This window comes from Podarcis gaigeae, assembly GCF_964106915.1.
Source record: "Podarcis gaigeae genome assembly, chromosome: 6".
NCBI lineage: Eukaryota > Metazoa > Chordata > Lepidosauria > Squamata > Lacertidae > Podarcis > Podarcis gaigeae.
In genome coordinates, this window is record NC_139682.1 from 61,591,734 (window position 1) to 61,611,721 (window position 19,988).

Below are 19,988 nucleotides of genomic sequence, written 5' to 3' on the forward strand. Positions count from 1 at the left end.
TTGTAGGATGGAAGTGATAGGAGGTGCAAAATTTTAATTTGCTAAAGTCTTTTTTAAAAAGTCAGGTATGGACCAATGAGATTCAAGTTCACAATTCTCGAGAAACTTAAGTTCCTCATGGCTTTCTCATATCTGATATTGTTTTCTGTCAAAATTGGAAGGAAATGGGCAAAAACAAAGACCTGACCCTTAATTGCCTCACCTACAAATGCACTACTTCCTTACCCTGACGTGCAAGTTTACTGTTTTTGCCCATTGAAAATTGTGGTATTTCATAGAGTAGAATTGTTTACCACCACATGTGTATTTACCTGAGATATGTATGTTAGTTGCTCTTTCTGTTAAGTATTTTACTTAACTCTGAGGGGGGAATTGGTTGTCTCTGTGATCTAGTGAGAGGCCATTATCATGGTTTATGAGCTCATGGAGCAGGCTGATTCCTCACCGATTCAGAATCCATAGTCTGCTTTTCATTTGACATGTCCATGACAACTATAAGATATAAAATGTTTTGGTTATTTTTTTGATAGCGTGTCTCTCAAGACCTTTCCACCCCTCTTTATTGTTGTAGTTCACAAAAGTCTTCAGGCCATTCGGTTGCTGTGATGGGCATTGATTTCACTCTGAGGTATTTCTACAAGGTTCTAATGGACCTGCTACCTGTTTGCAACCAAGATGAAGGGAATAAAATAAGGTAAATGTGTGTTAGTTGCATATTTCACTTTTACCTGTTTTAGAATTCTGTTCAATAAAGTCTCTCACGCAACACTTTTTTTAAAAAACCAACACATTGCATTGCAACCTTAAATTTATTATCCTTGTCAAATCTGTTGAAATCTAGAAGCAGAATCATGTTGAATGTGTGAAGCTCTCAACCGCTGAATTGCTACAAAAAGTAACCATTTTAATCTGTAGTAGCGGGAAGATAGAATGCAGAGCACCACAGAGATTAACTGGTTAACAGTGACAAGTGCTTTCATAAACCACTAACTTCGTTATCTAATATATGACATTAAACTATTGTCAAACAGCTTAATATTGTTGACCTGCGCCAAAGATGTTAACCCTTGTCTCTAAGCTTGGACAAAACAGAAAAAACTAGTTGATTGGAGATTTCCTGGTTTGTTTGGCGGTTTCTTAAGTCAACATGTGATCACCCAAACACTCTCCTATTGTTTTTTGGCTGCTATCTTAGATTATGCTAAGTTAAGTATCTAAACACCTGGTCTCTCCATCAGAGAAATTGTGTTTGGACAGTTGTAGTTGCTTAATAAAAGGAGATAGGAATGAGCCTTTTGTGCTCTTACCCAGCTTCTTTTCTGCTCCCTTCATGTGAGCCAGCAAAAAAGGCAGGAAGACTTCAATTAACTGCAGTTTCCTGTTTCATCCATACTGAGGAATTAAAACAGGATATTAAGCCAAATCATAGCTTAATATCCTGGCATGTTCTGAAGCTATTAACCATGGTTTGTCTCTTTGGATGAAACAGAAGACTATAGCTAATAGAAAATTTCCTGAGTTGTTCATTCCCTTGCACAAAGGTGGGGGAAAAGTGTTGTGTTCACACCCAGAAGGCCCATTCATATCTTGACTCGTTCTCTACTCCTGCCTTCTGGTTTGCTCTCCAATCCTGATTACTTCTTGGTCTTGACTCCTGACATTTTCTCTAACTCTACTCTCTTGTTGCCCATGGATTCTGATTACCATTGGGTCCTGGCTACCAGCTATCAACACCTGGCTCTTAAATACCTTCAGAATGGTCCCTCAAAAGTCTCAAAAAGCAGAGTTCTGTGGGCAATGCTCTTGAAAATTTAAAACTCTGTACCATTATAATCCAAACACCAGCGAAAAGTAGATTTTTGGTGACCTGTATGTTATGAAAGTTAAGCTCATTTTCATGTATTTGTTTATTTTGCTTGTGTTAGTTGTGGTGATGGGGGAGAAGCAGTGTAGGGCACTGAATTTCCAGTGGCTTCAGAAACTTCGCTTACCATTTAGCTGCATATATTTCATGACAGATTTTCATGATTTTCAGACATGCAAGACTACAAAGTCTCTGCTTCAGTGAACAAACAGAAATGTGCAGAATGCACATCGTACCAAAGTCTGTGATTTGTATTTGTCTCCACAGCTGTTTCTGCAAAATTGCTCTCAACATACAACATGCTAAATGTACTTTTATAGGTATTCTGACCTAGGTTTCATTTTATTGTACCCTGTTGGGCAGGTGCTTTATTATGGAGGACAGAGGATATCTTGTGGCACACCCTACTCTTATTGACCCCAAAGGCCATGCTCCAGTAGAACAACAACACATTACACACAAGGTTTGGCTAAGTCATTGTACTTATCTCTCTCTCTCTCTATCTATCTATCTATCTATCTATCTATCTATCTATCATCTATCTAGAGAGTTATAAATGTTAATTTAGCAGCTGCTGTTGCTTTGTAAAATAAAATAAAATCTTTACTTTTATGTGCAGGAACCTCTGGTGGCAAATGATATTCTAAACCATCCAAACTTTGTGAAGAAAAACCTTTGTAACAGTTTCAGTGACAGAACAGTCCAGAGGTTTTATAAATTTAATACCAGCCTGACGGTATGTGTGGCGTGTGGGAGGGGAGATGTATGTGTGTTTTTCTTTGGCAGTTTGTTTTCTTGCAGCTGGATAATAGTAAAATACCATGAGTGGAATTCAATACCGCACTACTGTGACAGTGACAGTTCCGTTGGCACAAGTGTTGCTACTTGTCCAAAGGAGCGATCTCCCCTATCATCTCCCTGTGTGCTGTTCTGTTCCAACCAATTTGGGGAGGCTGGGGTGGGTATTGTAATTTTACAGTAGCGTCACAAAACTTGAAACACACACACACACAAAACAGAACAGAGGTGGCTGGTCACTCAGGAACAGTACCTTTTTGTGTGCACCCCAAAATCCAAAGCTGTCTCCCCTCCAGCACACACTCATATTCATTAACTTCCCATAATTCCTGTCCATAAACTCCACTAGCCAATCACAGTTGTGAACAGTACAGTCAGTCACAAGCATCACTGTGGCTAGCAGGTCCAACCATCATCCTTGTCCTCTAGGTTGGCGGGGGCAGGGCAGGGTTGAACTTGAGGAGGAGGAGGAGTCTCCCAGCCTAACCTCCCTCACAGTGTTGAGTTCAGTTAGATTCACGGCTTAAACGTCCACAGTAACTTTGCAAAGAAGCAGGTTGAGGAGAAAACCAGACCAAACTGGTCCAGCCTCCAGTGCCCCCTTAGTCACCCCTCAAGGTCCAGCCACCACTGAACTCAGCTCTCAAAAAGAAACTGCATAATTTGGTTTTGCTTATAATAACCCTTTTTTAAATGATTAAAATGAATGGTGGGTTCTGATAACTAGTTTGGTGCTGAGTGGATACTTTTAAATCCTTCATGATAACTGAGGAAATAGTATAAACTTAGTTCACGGGGGTGGGGGGTAGGAATCAACTTAGGGTTAAAATGAATACAGTGATACCTCGGGTTAAGAACTTAATTCGTTCTGGAGGTCCATTCTTAACCTGAAACTGTTCTTAACCTGAAGCACCACTTTAGCTAATGGGGCCACTGCTGCGTGATTTCTGTTCTCATCCTGAAGCAAAGTTCTTAACCCAAGGTACTATTTCTGGGTTAGCGGAGTCTGTAACCTGAAGCGTCTGTAACCCGAGGTACCACTGTACTCAGAAAACAAAGATTTTGATATTGTGGATTCTGTTTCCACCTCCTGTTTAACCTTTCTATAAGAAGTAAAGGAAGACACTCCAGGTGTCTTCTTTACTAACCGGTATTTATTGGTGAGTGAGTAAATCTTCAAGAAGTGTATCCCTTAACAACCCCTTTGTGGCATATGAAGGGGGCTTTGTGTGTTGGTAGCACTTTTCCTGCGCCAGTAACAAGAACTACGCAACCCTAAGTAGAGCGAACCCTGTAGGTTTTCATTGCAGGGTGACTTTTTTGTTTCAGAAACATTTGTGGTAGCAGTAACACTTCACCTCACCAGGAGACATGTTCCCTGCCATATGTCTGATGCGTTTTCCTCTCCTTTAGGGTGATCTGACAAATCTCGTGCATGGCAGCCACTGTTCCAAATACAGGCTGACAAGGATACCTGGAACCAATGCCTTTGTTGGAATCGTAAATGAAACGTGTGACTCGCTTGCCTTCTGTGCCTGCAGTATGGTAGATAGGCTCTGTCTGAACTGTCACAGGTAAGAGATTTTTTTTTTTTACATCCGCTGTAGTGATTGGATTAGATTTATCCAAAGTGGAGGCCTTAGCTAATGTGCATTAAAGAAAAAAAGTCATTGAATGAACTATGTGTGAATTGCAGAGGAGTATTTTAAATCTTGTTTATGTAAAAAGCTTTGCACACTTCTTATTTTTGTGCACTGTAATACTTTAAGTGCCTCATGTTTGAGGCATTTGTTGAAACACAAGCGAAAGTATCCCTGGATACCTGGTTGCTGTGTCTCCCTTTTCCTTCCAGAGTAGCAGTGGCTGCTATTCCCTCTAACTATGTATTTAAGAAATGATGGAACCTTTACTGTTGCACCTGCCCAAGCATCGAAAGCTGCAGCCTAGTCATATTGACTGTGGAGGTAGAATTCCCACCTGTTGCATCAAAGGAACAGGAATGCCATCTACTTAATCTTGCCCGCTGGGCAGGTAGCCACTGGATTGCCATATCTGAGCTCTGCTTCCTGCTGGGAAGGCTCAGCTGCATGTGGAAGAAACCAGGCTTTCCCCTTTACTGCTACATATTTGCACACTCCGGAGGAATTTGGGAGTATAGTCTCTGGGTCAGCACTGTGATCTTTTAGGAATGAGATTTGCCTCTTAATATGAAGCAGAGTTTGGTTCTACATCAGTGTAGCTTCCTTAGTGCCTATGAATTCTTACCTGTCCCTGATACCTTCTGAGTATCCAGACTCTTTCATTAGTATTGTTAGAGAGAGAGTGTATTGTTACAAAAGACACAAAACACACACACACACACACACAAAGGCACAGAACAAACCACGTGGGTAATACACAGATAAGTAATAACAGTGTATAAGGCACCATTGTCATGACAAAATTTCACACATTGGTAATTGTAGAAATAATTATATGTACCCGTTGTAGTAGTAGCATATGAAATAAAATTCCACCAATGGGGTAGAAGTGTTCTGGATTTCTTTTTTTAAAAAAAAATATTTTAATTGAGTTTTACATTGCAAATTTAAATTCAAACATTAAATATCAACATCATCATTTAGGATTTCCTGAATCCTTCAACTCCCCTTTGCCCTTCCATGGTTACCATTATCAAAAAAAATTCAGCTGCTTCCCTTATTTTCTCTATTTTTAAAAAATAATCCGTTTTTACCATAGTTTTTCGTACATTACAAGCATTACTCAAATCCTGCCATAAGTGTTCTGGATTTCAGATCCACTGGAGACTTTCAGATTGTGAGTTACTTGCTAAGTTCCATACAGTTTTGTACCATAATAATAAGTGATGCTTTCCATTTTTGCACTACAGAAATCCTTGCCGCAGCCAACAGCCATGTTAAAAGCTCTCTTGAACAAAACTGGTTGTTAGTATTCTTCAGTCTTGTGCACATTAACTATGTGAATTAACCTACCCGGCTAACTCAGTTCAGTTTAACTCAGAGGAAAATGCTCATTCAGCATAAAACTTTATGTGTTTCTGAGGGTTGATGAAAGTTTTATTTATTTGTATCTATCATTTAATAGCTGTTGTGTTTTGAATCCTCACTTAACAGCTAGATTTTGCCTCATGCATCCAGATTATCTATAACCTCTGCTGCAACCACACTTGGAATACTGTGTATAGATCTAGTTGCCACAACTAAAAAATGGTAACTGGATAGCTGGAAAAGGTGCAGAAAAGGGCAACCAAAATAATTAAGGGCCTTTCCTAGGCAGAAACATTTGGAGCTGCTTTAGAAGAAGGCAAATAAGGAGGAGTATTAATTGAAATTTCTGACATTGTGCCTCATGTGGAAGTACTGTTTTCCACATGAAGCATAATTTTATAAATTTCCCTTATTTGTCTAGAGGCTTTCTAAATTCCCCCCCCCCTCTCTCTCTCTCTCTCACACACACACACACATATACATATAATACCAGAACCTGGGTTATCTAATGATGGCGATTGGTGGAAGATTCAGGACAGAGAAAAGGAAGTAGTTTTTCATTCAGCACACAATAAAATTCTGGAATTTACTACCACAAAATGTAATTAACAGCCACCAACTTGCGTGGCTTTAAGAGGAAATTAGGCAAATTCATGGGGGATATCCTTATTAGTCAAGTTGACGGAGTGCTTCTTCCAGAATCAGAGTCAGCAGAGTTTAGGATACCAGCCCACGGGAAACAACAGATGGAGAAGGGTTTTGGGCATCTGGTTGGCCACTGTGGGAAGCAGAATGCTGGTCTGGATAGCCCTTTGATCTGAGCCAGCAGGGCCCTTTGTCCTGCAGATGCATAGGCAATATGCTCAGTACAACACAGAGTGCACTGAAACTATGAGATATTCTGCAGTACAGTGGTACCTTGGGTTAAGAACTTAATTCGTTTTGTAGGTCTGTTCTTAACCTGAAACTGTTCTTAACCTGAGGTACCACTTTAGCTAATGGAGCCTCCCGCTGCTGCCGCGTCACCGACGCACGATTTCTGTTCTCATCCTGAAGCAAAGTTCTTAACCTGAGGTACTATTTCTGGGTGAGCGGAGCCTGTAACCTGAAGCGTCTGTAACCCGAAGTACCACTATATATGACATCTTTGCCCAAGTGGACTTTCAGGGTTAAAGTGTGCATGTGAAAGAGAGATTTGACCCAGGATAAGAGACCTCGCAGACATATCTCTCTCTCTCTCTCTCTCTCTCTCTCTCTCTCTCTCTCTCTCTTTCTTTCTGATATTTAGAAATAAATGTGATTCTAATAAGCATTGTCTTGTTTATTTGTTCTTTCCTTCCTTCCTGAAGAATGGAGCAGAACGAATGTGAATGTCCTTGCGAGTGCCCCCTAGAGGTTAATGAGTGTACTGGCAACCTTACCAACGCAGAAAGCAGGTAACTAGCACAATAATGATTTTTTTCGGTGGGTTATATTTGCTGATAGGTGCACAGCGTACTATACGTTCTAAATCAGGGTACATTTTCTCATAACTCTTAGTAACTGATCCCCACCCCCTGTGCTTTTCCCAAACTTTAGAAATCCTAGTTGTGAAGTCCATCAAGAACCTATGACATTTATTGCAGTTGATCCCAGTCTACAAGATGCTCTTCCTCAATGTATCAATACACGGTGCAATCAAAGGATGGAGAGCAGGTGAAGTTCATGGGTTTTCCATATACACACACACGAGTGAATCTAAAATAAAACACCTGTAGTGTGGTAACAGCAAACCATGATTGAATTTCATAGTGGGCTTTGTCACAAAACTGCCCTTGACTTAAAATCAGCGACACTGGGAAATGAGGGGAGGTGGCCTTATACAAGCTTAGCGTAACATGCCAGCGCAACAAAATGGTCTTGCTTCACTTTTAAGGAAAATTACGCCTTTAACTTTGGGGGGGTGGAGAACAGTTTCAGTAGTATGTTTTCTGAGATTTGGGACAGCAGAGTTCTAATAATCCTCCCTGCCATTTCCTTGTCTTCCAGGGATTGCTTTGGTGTCTTGGACTGTGAGTGGTGCATGGTAGACAGCGATGGAAAGACCCATTTAGATAGATCCTACTGCGCTCCTCAGAAGGAATGCTTTGGTGGAATTGTGGGTGCCAAAAGCCCTTACGTGGATGACATGGGAGCCATTGGTAAGGATGGTCGTGGTGGACAAACATCAATGTATTGAATGTATTCACATCTGTCATAAAGTCAAACCTGGACAGATGGTACAAGTCTCTTGGGACATCCTTGCGACAGAGTATCTTGGGGCTTTCCCCTGCATTAAAATACAGCATTTTCAGCCATTGCACATTGTAAGATGAAGTGCCATTGTCGGCGTGTTTGTTGATCACATTGCTCCCTGGTACTCTGAGAAGCTGCGGTTGATGAAGCAGGCTGGGCAATCACTGGGGTGCAAGTGGTGGAAATCTCTTTCCAAAGTGGACAAAGGATGTGTTTAGGACACATAATCATGCCTATCACATGGCAGTGAAGGCAGGAAACAACCCATACTGTATTGCAAGCATTTCATCCTCAAGGTGTCCGTTGTCAGAATTGTTTCATGTGGTCCAGAGACTCATTACCCCAGATTTAGGGGATGGATCCCTGGAGTGCATGGTGACTACCTGTGAGCAGCTTGCCAGACACTTTGAGGACAACGTTGTTGACAAAGCCCTCAACAATTGGGTCCAGGATACCCTGAAAAACCACCTAAACCTTTATTAAATGTATGATCACAGAGGTCATCCAAAGGAGAGCTGTTAGTGGCTCCCCATGTTATAGAGGCCAACTTGGCCTCAACGATAATTTGGACATTTAGTGTTGCCGTTCTCATACCGTGGAACGCTCTTGAAGCAGAGATTTGGCAAGCATCCTCACTTTTGACTTCCAGACATCTTTTTTGTGCTGATGGGCCTTTGCACCTATTTATTTTTGATTGGTCAGTCACCTGGATGAATATCTGTATTATTTTTTTACATATTTAAAATGATGCTTTATGTTTTATACTATACAATGCCTTGATACATCTTATGATATGGCAGTATAGAAATATTTTAAGAAAAAACAAACAAACAAACTTGAACAGGGAATTTTGCATCCATTCGTACCAATCTTCCAGCATATCGCTCTTGTGTGCGTGTTACCTAGAATAGTCAACAGATTTGTATTCTTACAGTGTGTCCCTTTAAAGGCTGATACATTTTAATTTTGGGAGTTTGTGCAATCAGTACAGTCGTACCTTGGAAGTCAAACAGAAGCTGTTCCGGAAGTCAGTTTGACTTCCAAGGCGCAGCTTCCCATTGGCTGCAGGAGCTTCCTGCAGCCAATTGGAAGCCACAGAAGCCCCGCGGATGTCCGGCTTCCAAAAGAACATTCGCAAACTGGAACACTCACTTCCGAGTTTGTGGCGTTCGGGAGCCAAAACATTCGACTGCTAATGCATTCGTCAACCAAGGTACGACTGTATTATACAGTAATTGTTGTGACTTTCTCTTTTGCTTCTAATTTACGTTTCGGGTGGGTTGAACTTTTTGCAAAGCATTTACATAAGCTTTATTTTCCCTCTCTCCCCCTCTGAAATAAAGGAGATGAGGTGATAGCTTTAAATATGATTAAAAGTGCTCCAGTTGGTCCTGTTGCTGGAGGTATTATGGGATGCATAATGGTGCTAGTTCTGGCAGTCTATGCCTATCGTCATCAGATTCACCGCAGAAGCCACCAGCACATGTCCCCACTTGCAGCACAAGGTAAGAACTTTTTAAAAACAAAAACACCACTTTTTTGTGGAGGGTGGGGGTTGCAGAGAGTATGCAAATTGTTCTGAGAGTTTCTGGCCACAACAGCTGAAACAACTTACTTTGAGGGTTGCCCTAGCACTTTTCTGATAATCCAAGGTTTATTGTAATCATGCGTCTCAGAATGTTCACTTCACATTATCTGCTGTGACATAGAATGGGCCCTGCTGCCCTCTGCTGGATGCAGAATTTAAAGCTGGACTGTTCTAGCTAAAAACATAGCAACACACCTATTTCTAGGCTCTTGAAAATACAATTTCTCATCAGTTTAGGATTCTACATTCCTGTCTAGACTCCTAACCATTACAGATGTGAATGATTTCAGCATAAGTATGCATGCGTTATGTTGTCATGATACTTTTGAATGCCTCCTGCTTCTGAAATTCCTTTTTCCTAGACGTTTTCTTCTGTTCCAACTGAACAGAAGATGACTTATACCAGAAACACAAATGAGAAAGGGTATCCGGTATTAGGGAATTTCTCTTTATGAAATGAAAAAAAAACAAGCGCATTATTCCTCATTTTATTATACCATTTCCTAAAATTAAACTAAATAGTGTGCCCCGTGAACGTTGACAGCCAGTGTGCTAGTCCTGGACAAGCAGTCACAGGAATTAAGAAACAGTCACCATTCAATAAAAAACTTAAGAGCATAACCTTCTGAACATAGACTGTAGAAAGCCCATTATCTGACAAATATGAATGGTTGTTATGCTAGCACACTCACAACCGACCCTATGAGCATGATAAGCAAAATATTTTTAAGGGCGCTGTTGCTGAAAAAATTGAGTTTCACGATAGCAATTTTAATAGGCAACTGCTTCAGTAGTAATTACATCAAGTCAAAATAAGTCACCCATAGTTTGTGACTAACTGTTGCTGAAGTGGCTCAAGAAAAGGAAGCAAGAGGTTAGCAAGTTTGCACCCTTGTTTTCAATATTGGTATGTGCCCTTTTGGTACTTGCTGCCCGTAGTTTTAACCAAAATATTAAAATGGTTGGCTGTGAGGCTTCTGGACCTCAGATGTCTTGTTCTCAAAAAAAAAAGGCGCATCTCACAGCCATTTCCAAAGCTGGGCACTTTTGCAGTCTAATGCAACATCTTCACCCTTAACAGTTGCAATTCTCTGTTTGTAATGGTGTGTAGAAATGTCAGTCCGCATGTCCAACCTGGAGAATGAGAGGGATGAGAGGGATGACGACAGTCACGAAGACAGAGGGATCAGTAAGTATGAAGCAGTCACACTGTTGTTGCAGGTGGGGAAGACTATGGGATGAGGCTCAGTGCTGTTTCTTCTGCACGCCTTTCCAACACGTAGCATTTATCACCATCAGGATGACAAAAGTGCCTTACGGTTTTGGGTCCCAATCATTCTCGCATCAACCCTGCAAGTGACACTGCAGTATTTGCCTGCTTACAGACTGGAGGCAACAATAGAAAATTATTGACTTGCCCTAAAGCCACCCACTGGCTGAACAGTGATTTGAAGCTGGGCCAACATTCTGTTCATTGTATCACTCCACCTCCTGCCTCCTTACATTCTTTCAAAGTTCTTACACAATCTGGCAAATATAAATGCAGCCCTTAGTTCAAACAGCTAATGAACCGCAGTTGATCTTAACTTGCTGATTTCTGTGCCCTCACTGACGGTATGCTAGACGCCAAGAATCTAAATTAGACTTGCTAGCTTTCAAGGATCCTGAAACATAGATATAAATGTAGCAGACTGAATCACAGCTATTATTCAACAGGTTCCTGTGGTTGCCTTGCCAGGTTTTAGCTGCCACTGGTATTTTTTACAGCGAACGCTGTAACTTAAGGTGCCTTAAAGACAGGTGTGGGTATAATTTGCTTCCAGATTTGTCATGAAGCACACACAGTGCTGACCCTGCGACAGAAAACCAGCAGCTACTCTCCTTGTTGTGAGATTCAGAAATTTGATCAATGTGCCGTCATCCCTCCACACAGTTTTAACCCTCATGTGTTCAGACGAAGGCTGAAGATGGCTCCTATTATGAATTCCACTGGGCATATAAAGTACAACAATAGATTTTTAAAAGGGAGGGGGGAGTTTGGTCAATATTGGAATTCCACAGCAACCTTATAACGATCTCTTTCATAAAATCTTTTCTAAACGGATGCTTTATTTGAGAATGTGTGCTCAGTGTAAACTTTTTTCTCCCTCCTCCCCCCTTCTTATTCGGCTCACTCCTAGTCAGCAACACCCGGTTTATAGCAGCAGTTATTGAGCGCCATGCGCACAGCCCAGAACGTAGACGCCGTTACTGGGGACGCTCAGGAACAGAAAGCGATCATGGTAAGACTTTGGAAGTTGCTGACGTCTGTATTATGCGCTCATCTTACTTCTGCCTCTTGGCAGCATTGCGGACAAATCATCAAACAGATCGTTCCCAGCGCTGCTCCTTGTTTTTTCCATACTTGAAAACAATTTTGACACTTTCCCATTCCAGGGCAAGACTTTATCCAGCGTCGGAAGCTATTTTTATCAGGGTGATCTTCCAACATGAATCCTTTAGCTTAAGTCTGTGCTCAGTATCTTAATCGTATGGATAGCACCAGCATTATTACATAACCTCTCAGCATTCCAAGAGGCGCAGGACACCACTAATCTCACACTCCCTCCCCCTTTGGCCTCCTGCTAGTCCTGACGTCTTTCGAATTCTCCAGAAAAGAGGAGAAACTCTTCATTCCTTTGTGTCGTTTGAAATGAACTGCACAAGTTTTATAAAAACAGCCTTTAATTTCTAGCAACATGGGCTTCCTGGTTGCTGGGTTAAATTAAGCTTGTGTTAGGTTTTTGTTTAAAAAAAAAAGTTGAATGCTGTCTTGGCTTCCTGCTGTGCATTATATTTGAGCAAAGAACATGCGACACACAAGAAAATATATTGATTCTATACAACCATATATGGCTATAGGTAGGGAAGATGTTTATTCTGATAGCATTTGGGTTTTCTAGCATTCCCTTTGTTGCTGGGCTATGGATTTTGCCACATAATTGACCTATGAGAAATAGCTAGCAAGAGTGAGCAGCTGTTTCTAAGTCTTCAAACCTGTATCAAGTTGATGAGTCCACTAAGAGGATTAATAGAAGTTTAGCGAGTGTTTCTGCCAGCGTTGTCAGCTGTATCTTCGTGTCACTTTTACTATAAATACGGATATGTTATGTTGCTAAATGTGGGGACAGGGAGAGGACTGTGTTTGTATTTTATTTCTTGGAGTCCTTGGATGTTTCTAGATGACAACATTTCCATGCGGTACATGAAATGAAGAGATGATTAAGACTCAGAATACTCATCTCAGAACACACAAGAGGCACTTGCTTATTTGATTGTGTTCCTCCAACTATAATCTGTATCTACCTGGAAAGTATGTGTTTCAGGAAGAAGTCGAACCTAAGAAGGGAAACCAGTAAATGAAGGTGGTACAGTCATGGGGAAAGACTGTATCACATGAGTGCTAGCACTTTTCACTTACCTCCAAAGTTACCCACCACCAAGCAAGGGTAAAGATATCATCTATCTCTGTGCTTGCAACAATATACTGTTGCTAGGTATTTGAATCCATATGCCTCTTCAGTGCTTGCGGGTTGAAGGCAAAAAGTGGTAAATAATGACAATGGCAATAATAGTCTGGTAAAAGAATGTGGCACATTTTATCAGTGCCTGGTGGACAAAATCAGATTTGAAAATTTGAAAGAGGAAACATGGCAATGTCACACTAAAAGACAGACTTTTTTTAGCACATTTTTAAAAATATAGAACATGTTCAGTAAAGGGAAAGGGGGGGAAATTGTAAACCTGTGTTGTATATTTGACATCCTATAGGAAGTATAATGCTAGTCCCCTGTGTGTATTCTGAGGCAATACAGGTATTTGAGAGGACTGTAGTGCATGAGTGTTTCCATATTACAGTGGGTTCAGTTGGTTACAGGTACGCAGCCAGACCCTGAGTTACAGGTATACATACACATAAGGTATTGAGGGTGATGGGAAACAATGAAGTCAGAAGGAAATGAAACACAGAAAGTTCAGAGACAGTGATTGTTACATCATGAATAGTGCTAAATCACAAAACAGTAGCTGTTGCTCAGACAGACTCCTTGTGTTATCACCAACTACTATTTTGTGAATGACCACTGTCAGTTATGAAACTATCACTGTCCATGCACTTTCTGCCTTTCATTTTCCTCTGACCTCACCGTTTACAATTCCCGCCTCACACACATGTACACGTTCCTGTAATTCACAATAAAACTTCATGCATCTAATGAAGTAGAGTGTACAAGCGGTTTGCCATGTGGGGTGGAGCCACTACACTAAATTCCTAGCAGATGGACCATTTCTGCATACTGGGAAGGAGAGAAGGAATGGCGAGGTGGCGGCGAGGTCACCACAGTGCAAATGCGCTGGCATGAGCACCAGATTGGCTCTGCTGGTGTGTTTGCATCATGCTGATCTCCCCATTTCCTCACCCCACCTCCTCCGTAAGCAAGAGCAACAGATTGGGAAAAGTAGCCTGGCAGCTATGACCCACCTGGCAAGCTGCTTTTGGACAGTAGTCCATAAATGCTTCTGCCATAATAAGTTTGTGAAATCTGCCACAATACTTTTGCTTTTTTTATTTAGGTGTATGCCCAAACGTGTATTTAAGTTTATCCCTAAAAATTCTGTGTGTTTAGTGGCCCTGAAACACTGCATAATTTCTTTTTACCAGTCTGTTTCCAGAAGCAACATAAAGTAGTCAAGGACCTTGAACAATAGCTTGTGACTTTGGGTGTGTCCAACTTGGGATGCCTCGTTTTATGACTGTAAACATGTCATCTGCGTTTCTCATCCTGTTTGCTGCTCTGAAATGGATCCTTGGGGCATCTACATGGCAGACGTTCCCCTTTCTCCTGTTTCCTTTTAATCAGAGAGACTGGCACAAGATTAGAGTGTGTCCACCTTCCAAACGGATCTCTGTAATTCCTTACTTCAGACAATTTATAGTGTCCACTAGCTCTTCTAAAGATAACTCCCCTTTAAAATGAGATGTGTTTCATAACCCAGTATGTGAAAAATGATTCCAAAGAGTCATGCTGATATATTAAGGTGTCTGCTGTTTCATAACAAAAATACTAAATACGGGTTGGAGATTGTAGTATTGTGTTTGAAGGGGAGCAAGGCAGAATGAAGCAAGTCTAGAACAACTTGAGAGAGTGATATATTGAATAACAGTAAGTACAGTCACGGATGCAGGAGCCACTGTGGGTTAAATCACAGAACCTAGGACTTGCTGATCAGAAGGTCGGCGGTTCGAATCCCTGCGATGGGGTGAGCTCCCATTGCTCGGTCCCAGCTCCTGCCAACCTAGCAGTTCGAAAGCACATCAAAAGTGCAAGTAGATAAATAGGTACCGCTCTGGCGGGAAGGTAAACGGTGTTTCTATGCGCTGCTCTGGTTCGCCAGAAGTGGCTTAGTCATGCTGTACGCCGGCTCCCTCGGCCAATAAAGCGAGATGAGCGCCGCAACCCCAGAGTCAGCCATGACTGGACCTAATGGTCAGGGGTCCCCTTTACCTTTACCTTTACCTAAGTACAATCACAAGCAGGAAGACACCCCCAGTCACCAAATGTTGCAAATAAACCTTGCCTTTCTTGCATTTATCACCCAAAATATTGATGCCATAAAACAGGGATGGGAAAATCTCAAGCTTGGTTGCCTGGTGCCACCCTACGGACCCCTCTATGTGGCCCTTGAGACTGTCAGAAGCTGACAGTTTTGGAGGAAATATTTGCCTGATTGGCTTAACTAGAAACAGCTTTTTAAAAATAAATGAGTAAGCAGGCCATTTAGCAACACTTTTTGTGGCTTTGTGGTCATGGACTGTTCGGAAGCAGGCGGAAGACCAGTTCATTCCAGTGAACTGTTACATGTTGAGTGTATTACTGTTTCTCACTGATTTTGGTAATAACAAAAATCTTTCACGAGGGAGTGCTGTATTCTGGGTGTATGAATCTGTTTTTGTTGTTGGTGATTTATGCAAAATGTCACACTATCCAAGTTTATTTGTAAGGTACTGCACTCAATTAAATTTTTCAGTACAAAATCTGAAGACTTCTAACAAGTAGCCACTGTGATCCACGCGACGGTCACCTCCATACTGGATTATTGTAACTCGCTCTACGTGGGGCTGCCCTTGAGACTGTCCCATAAACTACAGCGGGTGCAGAATGCCACAACGAGACTCCTTACGGGGTCGTCGCTGTAAGATCACATTCACCCGGTGCTATACCAGCTGCACTGGCTCCCAGTGGAGTATAGGATCAGGTTTAAGGTGCTGGTTTTAACCTTCAAAGCCCTATATGGCCTAGGACCCTCGTACCTATGGGACTGCCTCTCCTGGTATGTCCCACAGAGGAACTTACGGTCTTCAAACAAAAACATCTTGAAGGTCCCAGGCCACAGAGAGGTTAGGCTGGCCTCAACAAGAGCCAGGGCCTTTGCGGCTGTAGCTCCAATCTGGTTGAACGCTCTGTCACAAGAGACTAGTGCCCTGCGGGACTTGACATCTTTCCGCAGGGCCTGCAAGACAGAGCTGTTCCATCAGGCCTTTGGCCAGGGCACAGCCTGACTCCCTCCTTTGGCAATCCTCACAGACCTTCTAGCCCAATGGTTGCCATTAATTTGATTGGAATTAATTTTATAATGAAATGATTTTAGAATGTTTTATCATTTTACTGTTGTTAGCCGCCCTGAGCCCGGCTTCGGCTGGGAAGGGCGGGATATAAATAAAATTTATTATTATTATTATATGTTGCACCTTCTTTGCCTAATGCTATTATTTTAAAAATTGTATTGTTATTGAAAACTATTTCTTGCCTGTTCACATATTTACAGAGTATGTGTACATTTCCATATATTTTGGGGTGGACATTGCTCACCCTCTTCTTCTCTTCCCCCCTATCATCTTTAGGGCTTTTCTCTCTCTCTTTGTAGCGGACTTCAAAAGCTCACTTAAGTGCAGCCAGACAAATTAGCTGAAATATCCCCTCAAACTGTGGATTTTAATGGTGCTGGTTCCAATCAATGTTGCCAGTAACTGAAAGGCAGATAAATGCCCCAAAGCATCAGTGCAGATAAAAGGAAACACAAATGAGATCCCATAGGGGATCTTAAATTGTTATTTATTTTGGTTTTGTTTTCTTAGAGATAATGCCATTGTGTCTGAGTTACGGTATTGAACAAATTGCATTTGCTCAGGCAACGATGGGTCTTCTATCCAAAGAGAGATTCAGTACATCATACTGGCTCCAAACAGGTTCCTTCTATTGCTGTATTGTAGCTCTGGGCATGTTTTCATTTACTTCATTGCAAATGGTTAAGTACAAAAGATAAATGGAGTAGCCATGTTAGGGAGATCTTTATGATTACTGGATTTGTGGTGGCTGTTTTCCCTCCTTCCTTTTATGGTGACATCTGACTAGTTTAGGTCCACACTTCTGTAGAGCAACTGTCTAGGAGTCCACTCTGAGGTAACTTATGTTGACATACAAAACTGGCAGGTTCTGCTCAGGCTGAAGACCGATTTGATTTGTCATGGATACTTCCCCAAACATACATGAGTGTGGTCTGTTGACCTCCTTGGACAAAGAAGTTAAAGCAGTATAATTATAAAGTTGCCTTTTCGAATGAATATTTGAATCATGTATGAAAACCAGGAATTTCAGTGCAAGGCTTTATAGAGGCAAAAACCTGGGAGAGTATGGAGGAAAGCAAACAAGGGGATTATTGGGTTGTTTTTGTTTTATTTTGATTATGTATTTTGTGTCCTTATATGGAGATTTGTATCTTGTGAGCCGCCCTGAGACCTGCGGGTACAGGGAGACATACAAATTTAACAAATAATAAATACCAACACCCAAGCGGCATTTAGGATTGCTGCATTTTGGGTGCATTATTTTAGTGGTGTACATTTCTGAGTTTGTTGTTGTTTGTTGTTGTTGCCTATATACAGTCATCGCTTCTTACCAATATGGCTTTATATTTTCCAGGCTACAGTACTATGAGTCCTCAGGAAGACAGCGAAAACCCTCCCTGCAATAACGACCCATTGTCAGCTGGTGTAGACGTGGGCAATCATGATGAAGATTTAGACCTGGATACTCCTCCTCAGACTGCTGCCCTCTTGAGTCACAAGTTCCACCACTACAGGTTGCATCACCCAGCACTTCATCACAGTCACCACTTACAGGCTGCAGTCACAGTACATACTGTAGATGCGGAATGCTAATGACCTCTGGCCTTGGGAGGGGAAAAAACGCAGCTGAGAGGAGACTTGACGTTTATACCGTTACGAGGCATGGTTTTGACTAACCTCATTGGACTCGTTTCACATGAAAACTTTACATTTCCAAAATGTAAGGTTGGCTCTGAAGTGGAAGAGAAATTAGCATGATGAATGAACCTGCCATAACATTCAATAAAATGGAATAGTAGGAATGTTCGGCCTCCAAACACAGGAAGGAAGGTTTATACAGTAAACGGAGCCTTTTGAACCCTGTTGGTCTGAGCCAAGAAAAGAGTGTGCTCAGACAAAGGAGAGAGAGAAAGAGAGAGAGAGTTTATTTCCTTAACTGGAAGAACAGAAATCTTTGCAGCCAGAAACAAAGAAAGTGCCAGTTCCAGAAATAGACATTGCCAAAAGGTTTCCATTTGTTGAGGCTTTTTTGTGGGTTGTTGGTTTTTTTTAAGAGGAAAAAAACCATTCCTTTCACTTACAAATTGCTGTATGGGACCTGGGACAGTGCATCTCAAGATTTTTTAAATAAAGGATTATTTTTGTACTATTTATTGAACTCAAAACATTCATGAACTCTGAGGGAGAGGAAGATAAAAAAAGCATCAGATGCTCTCCATGAATGCAGTCTATGTTTTATTTGTGTTGGTGAAGTTGTGGTTCTTTTCAAGAAGACTTGCCACCCCTTTGAATGGGATATTCTCCTCCCCCTCCTGCTCCCCCACCACCATGCTATAAAGGGAAAATGAAGAAATTGTGAGCTGATTTGTTTACATGATGAGGTTTGGTTTCCATGGTCATTTTGTACACTTTGAAGATGGTTTATAACACAGTATTTTTATATATAAATATATATTTTAATGTGGGGAGGAGGGATATCAAGCCTCCTGGCTAAAGCACTGAGGAATCCTCTCCCCAGACTCCATCCTGTTCATTCTTAGACCTGGGCAGGATTTGCTTCCATGCGCAGTGATAATGCAGTGTTTAAACACTATTCGTAACTGGTGAAATAGAAAACAATAATGGGTTGAATTCACTTGGTGACCTTATGTTTGTGGAAGGGATGGTGATTCAGTGGACATCTCTGGTTGGAGAAAGAAGAGGAGAAGCAATTTCTGCTAATCCCTCTCCCCCCCCCCGCCCTAGTGACCCCTGAAATTAGCTCTAGTGTGTTGGGGAACCCTCTAGAACAGGGTATAGGATGGTGTTATAGGGACGTGGGTGCTGCTGTGGTCTAAACCACTGAGCCTCTTGGGCATGCCGATTAGAAGGTCGCCGGTTTGAATCCCCGTGACAGGATGAGCTCCTGTTGCTCTGTTCCAGTTCCTGCCAACTTAGCAGTTCGAAAGTATGCCAGTGCAAGTAGATAAATAGGTACCACTCCGGCGGGAAGGTAAATAGCATTTCCGTGCGCTCTGGCTTCGTCACTGTGTTCCATTGTGCCAGAAGTGGTTCAGTCATACTGGCCACATGACCTGGAAAGCTGTCTGTGGACAAACGCTGGCTCCCTTGGTCTGAAGTGAGATGAGTGCCGCAACCCCATAGTCGCCTTTGACTGGACTTAACCACCCAGGGGTCCTTTACCTTTACCTATAAGTTGGTGTAAGGATGATTTGGTGGTGGTGGGATTCTATTGCGGCAGATGTCTGCTGGATCAAAAGCCCTTCGCTGAGTGTAAGGGCACCAGCTGGTTTCCACCCCAATGGTCTGTTGTTTCTGACCCTTTTCACATTCACTAAATGGATAGGTCAACCCATGGGGAGGTAGATGGGAGGCTTTGTAAAGTTTTGGGCCATTGTGAAAGGTTTATTTTGGAACCCTAATGATGAGCCCCTTGTCACCTTTATCTGGAATTAATACTGCTTTAGTGATTAGCATCATCTGCTGGGTGCCACATGGGCCACCATAATTTTCAATTAGTTTTAAATCACAGCATTTTGTTCATTGTGATTCAAATATTATTAAAACGTTCTTGCACTGTGCTTATGATAAACATCCATTTATATGTAGGGTTTTGGTTTGGTTTTTTACGAGATCTCTAGATATTGTTTTAATGATAGGGTACCTAATACTTAATATGTAAAAAATGGTTCTTAAGCAGTATGGTAAAGTAAGGATGCTTGTGCTACCAGGATCCCCTTTATACTATGTATAAAATTACAACCTCTAGTGGAATAAACTGTATATAAAGTA

The 19,988-nt window shown here is 41.7% G+C and overlaps 1 protein-coding gene across 1 annotated transcript in view; it reads left to right on the forward strand.

Annotated features, from left to right (window-relative positions):
* Nucleotides 1–19,988, forward strand: part of CACHD1 (cache domain containing 1) — a 122,750-nt gene extending 102,762 nt beyond the window's left edge. Inside the window, exons 17-27 of the mRNA XM_083742844.1 lie at nucleotides 572–694; nucleotides 2,228–2,327; nucleotides 2,484–2,600; nucleotides 4,076–4,236; nucleotides 7,020–7,106; nucleotides 7,249–7,365; nucleotides 7,699–7,850; nucleotides 9,288–9,449; nucleotides 10,644–10,721; nucleotides 11,713–11,814; nucleotides 17,551–19,988. Of these exons, the coding sequence (XP_083598970.1) occupies nucleotides 572–694; nucleotides 2,228–2,327; nucleotides 2,484–2,600; nucleotides 4,076–4,236; nucleotides 7,020–7,106; nucleotides 7,249–7,365; nucleotides 7,699–7,850; nucleotides 9,288–9,449; nucleotides 10,644–10,721; nucleotides 11,713–11,814; nucleotides 17,551–17,789 (1,438 nt within the window). The 3' untranslated portion in view covers nucleotides 17,790–19,988. The remainder of the gene's footprint in view (nucleotides 1–571; nucleotides 695–2,227; nucleotides 2,328–2,483; nucleotides 2,601–4,075; nucleotides 4,237–7,019; nucleotides 7,107–7,248; nucleotides 7,366–7,698; nucleotides 7,851–9,287; nucleotides 9,450–10,643; nucleotides 10,722–11,712; nucleotides 11,815–17,550) is intronic.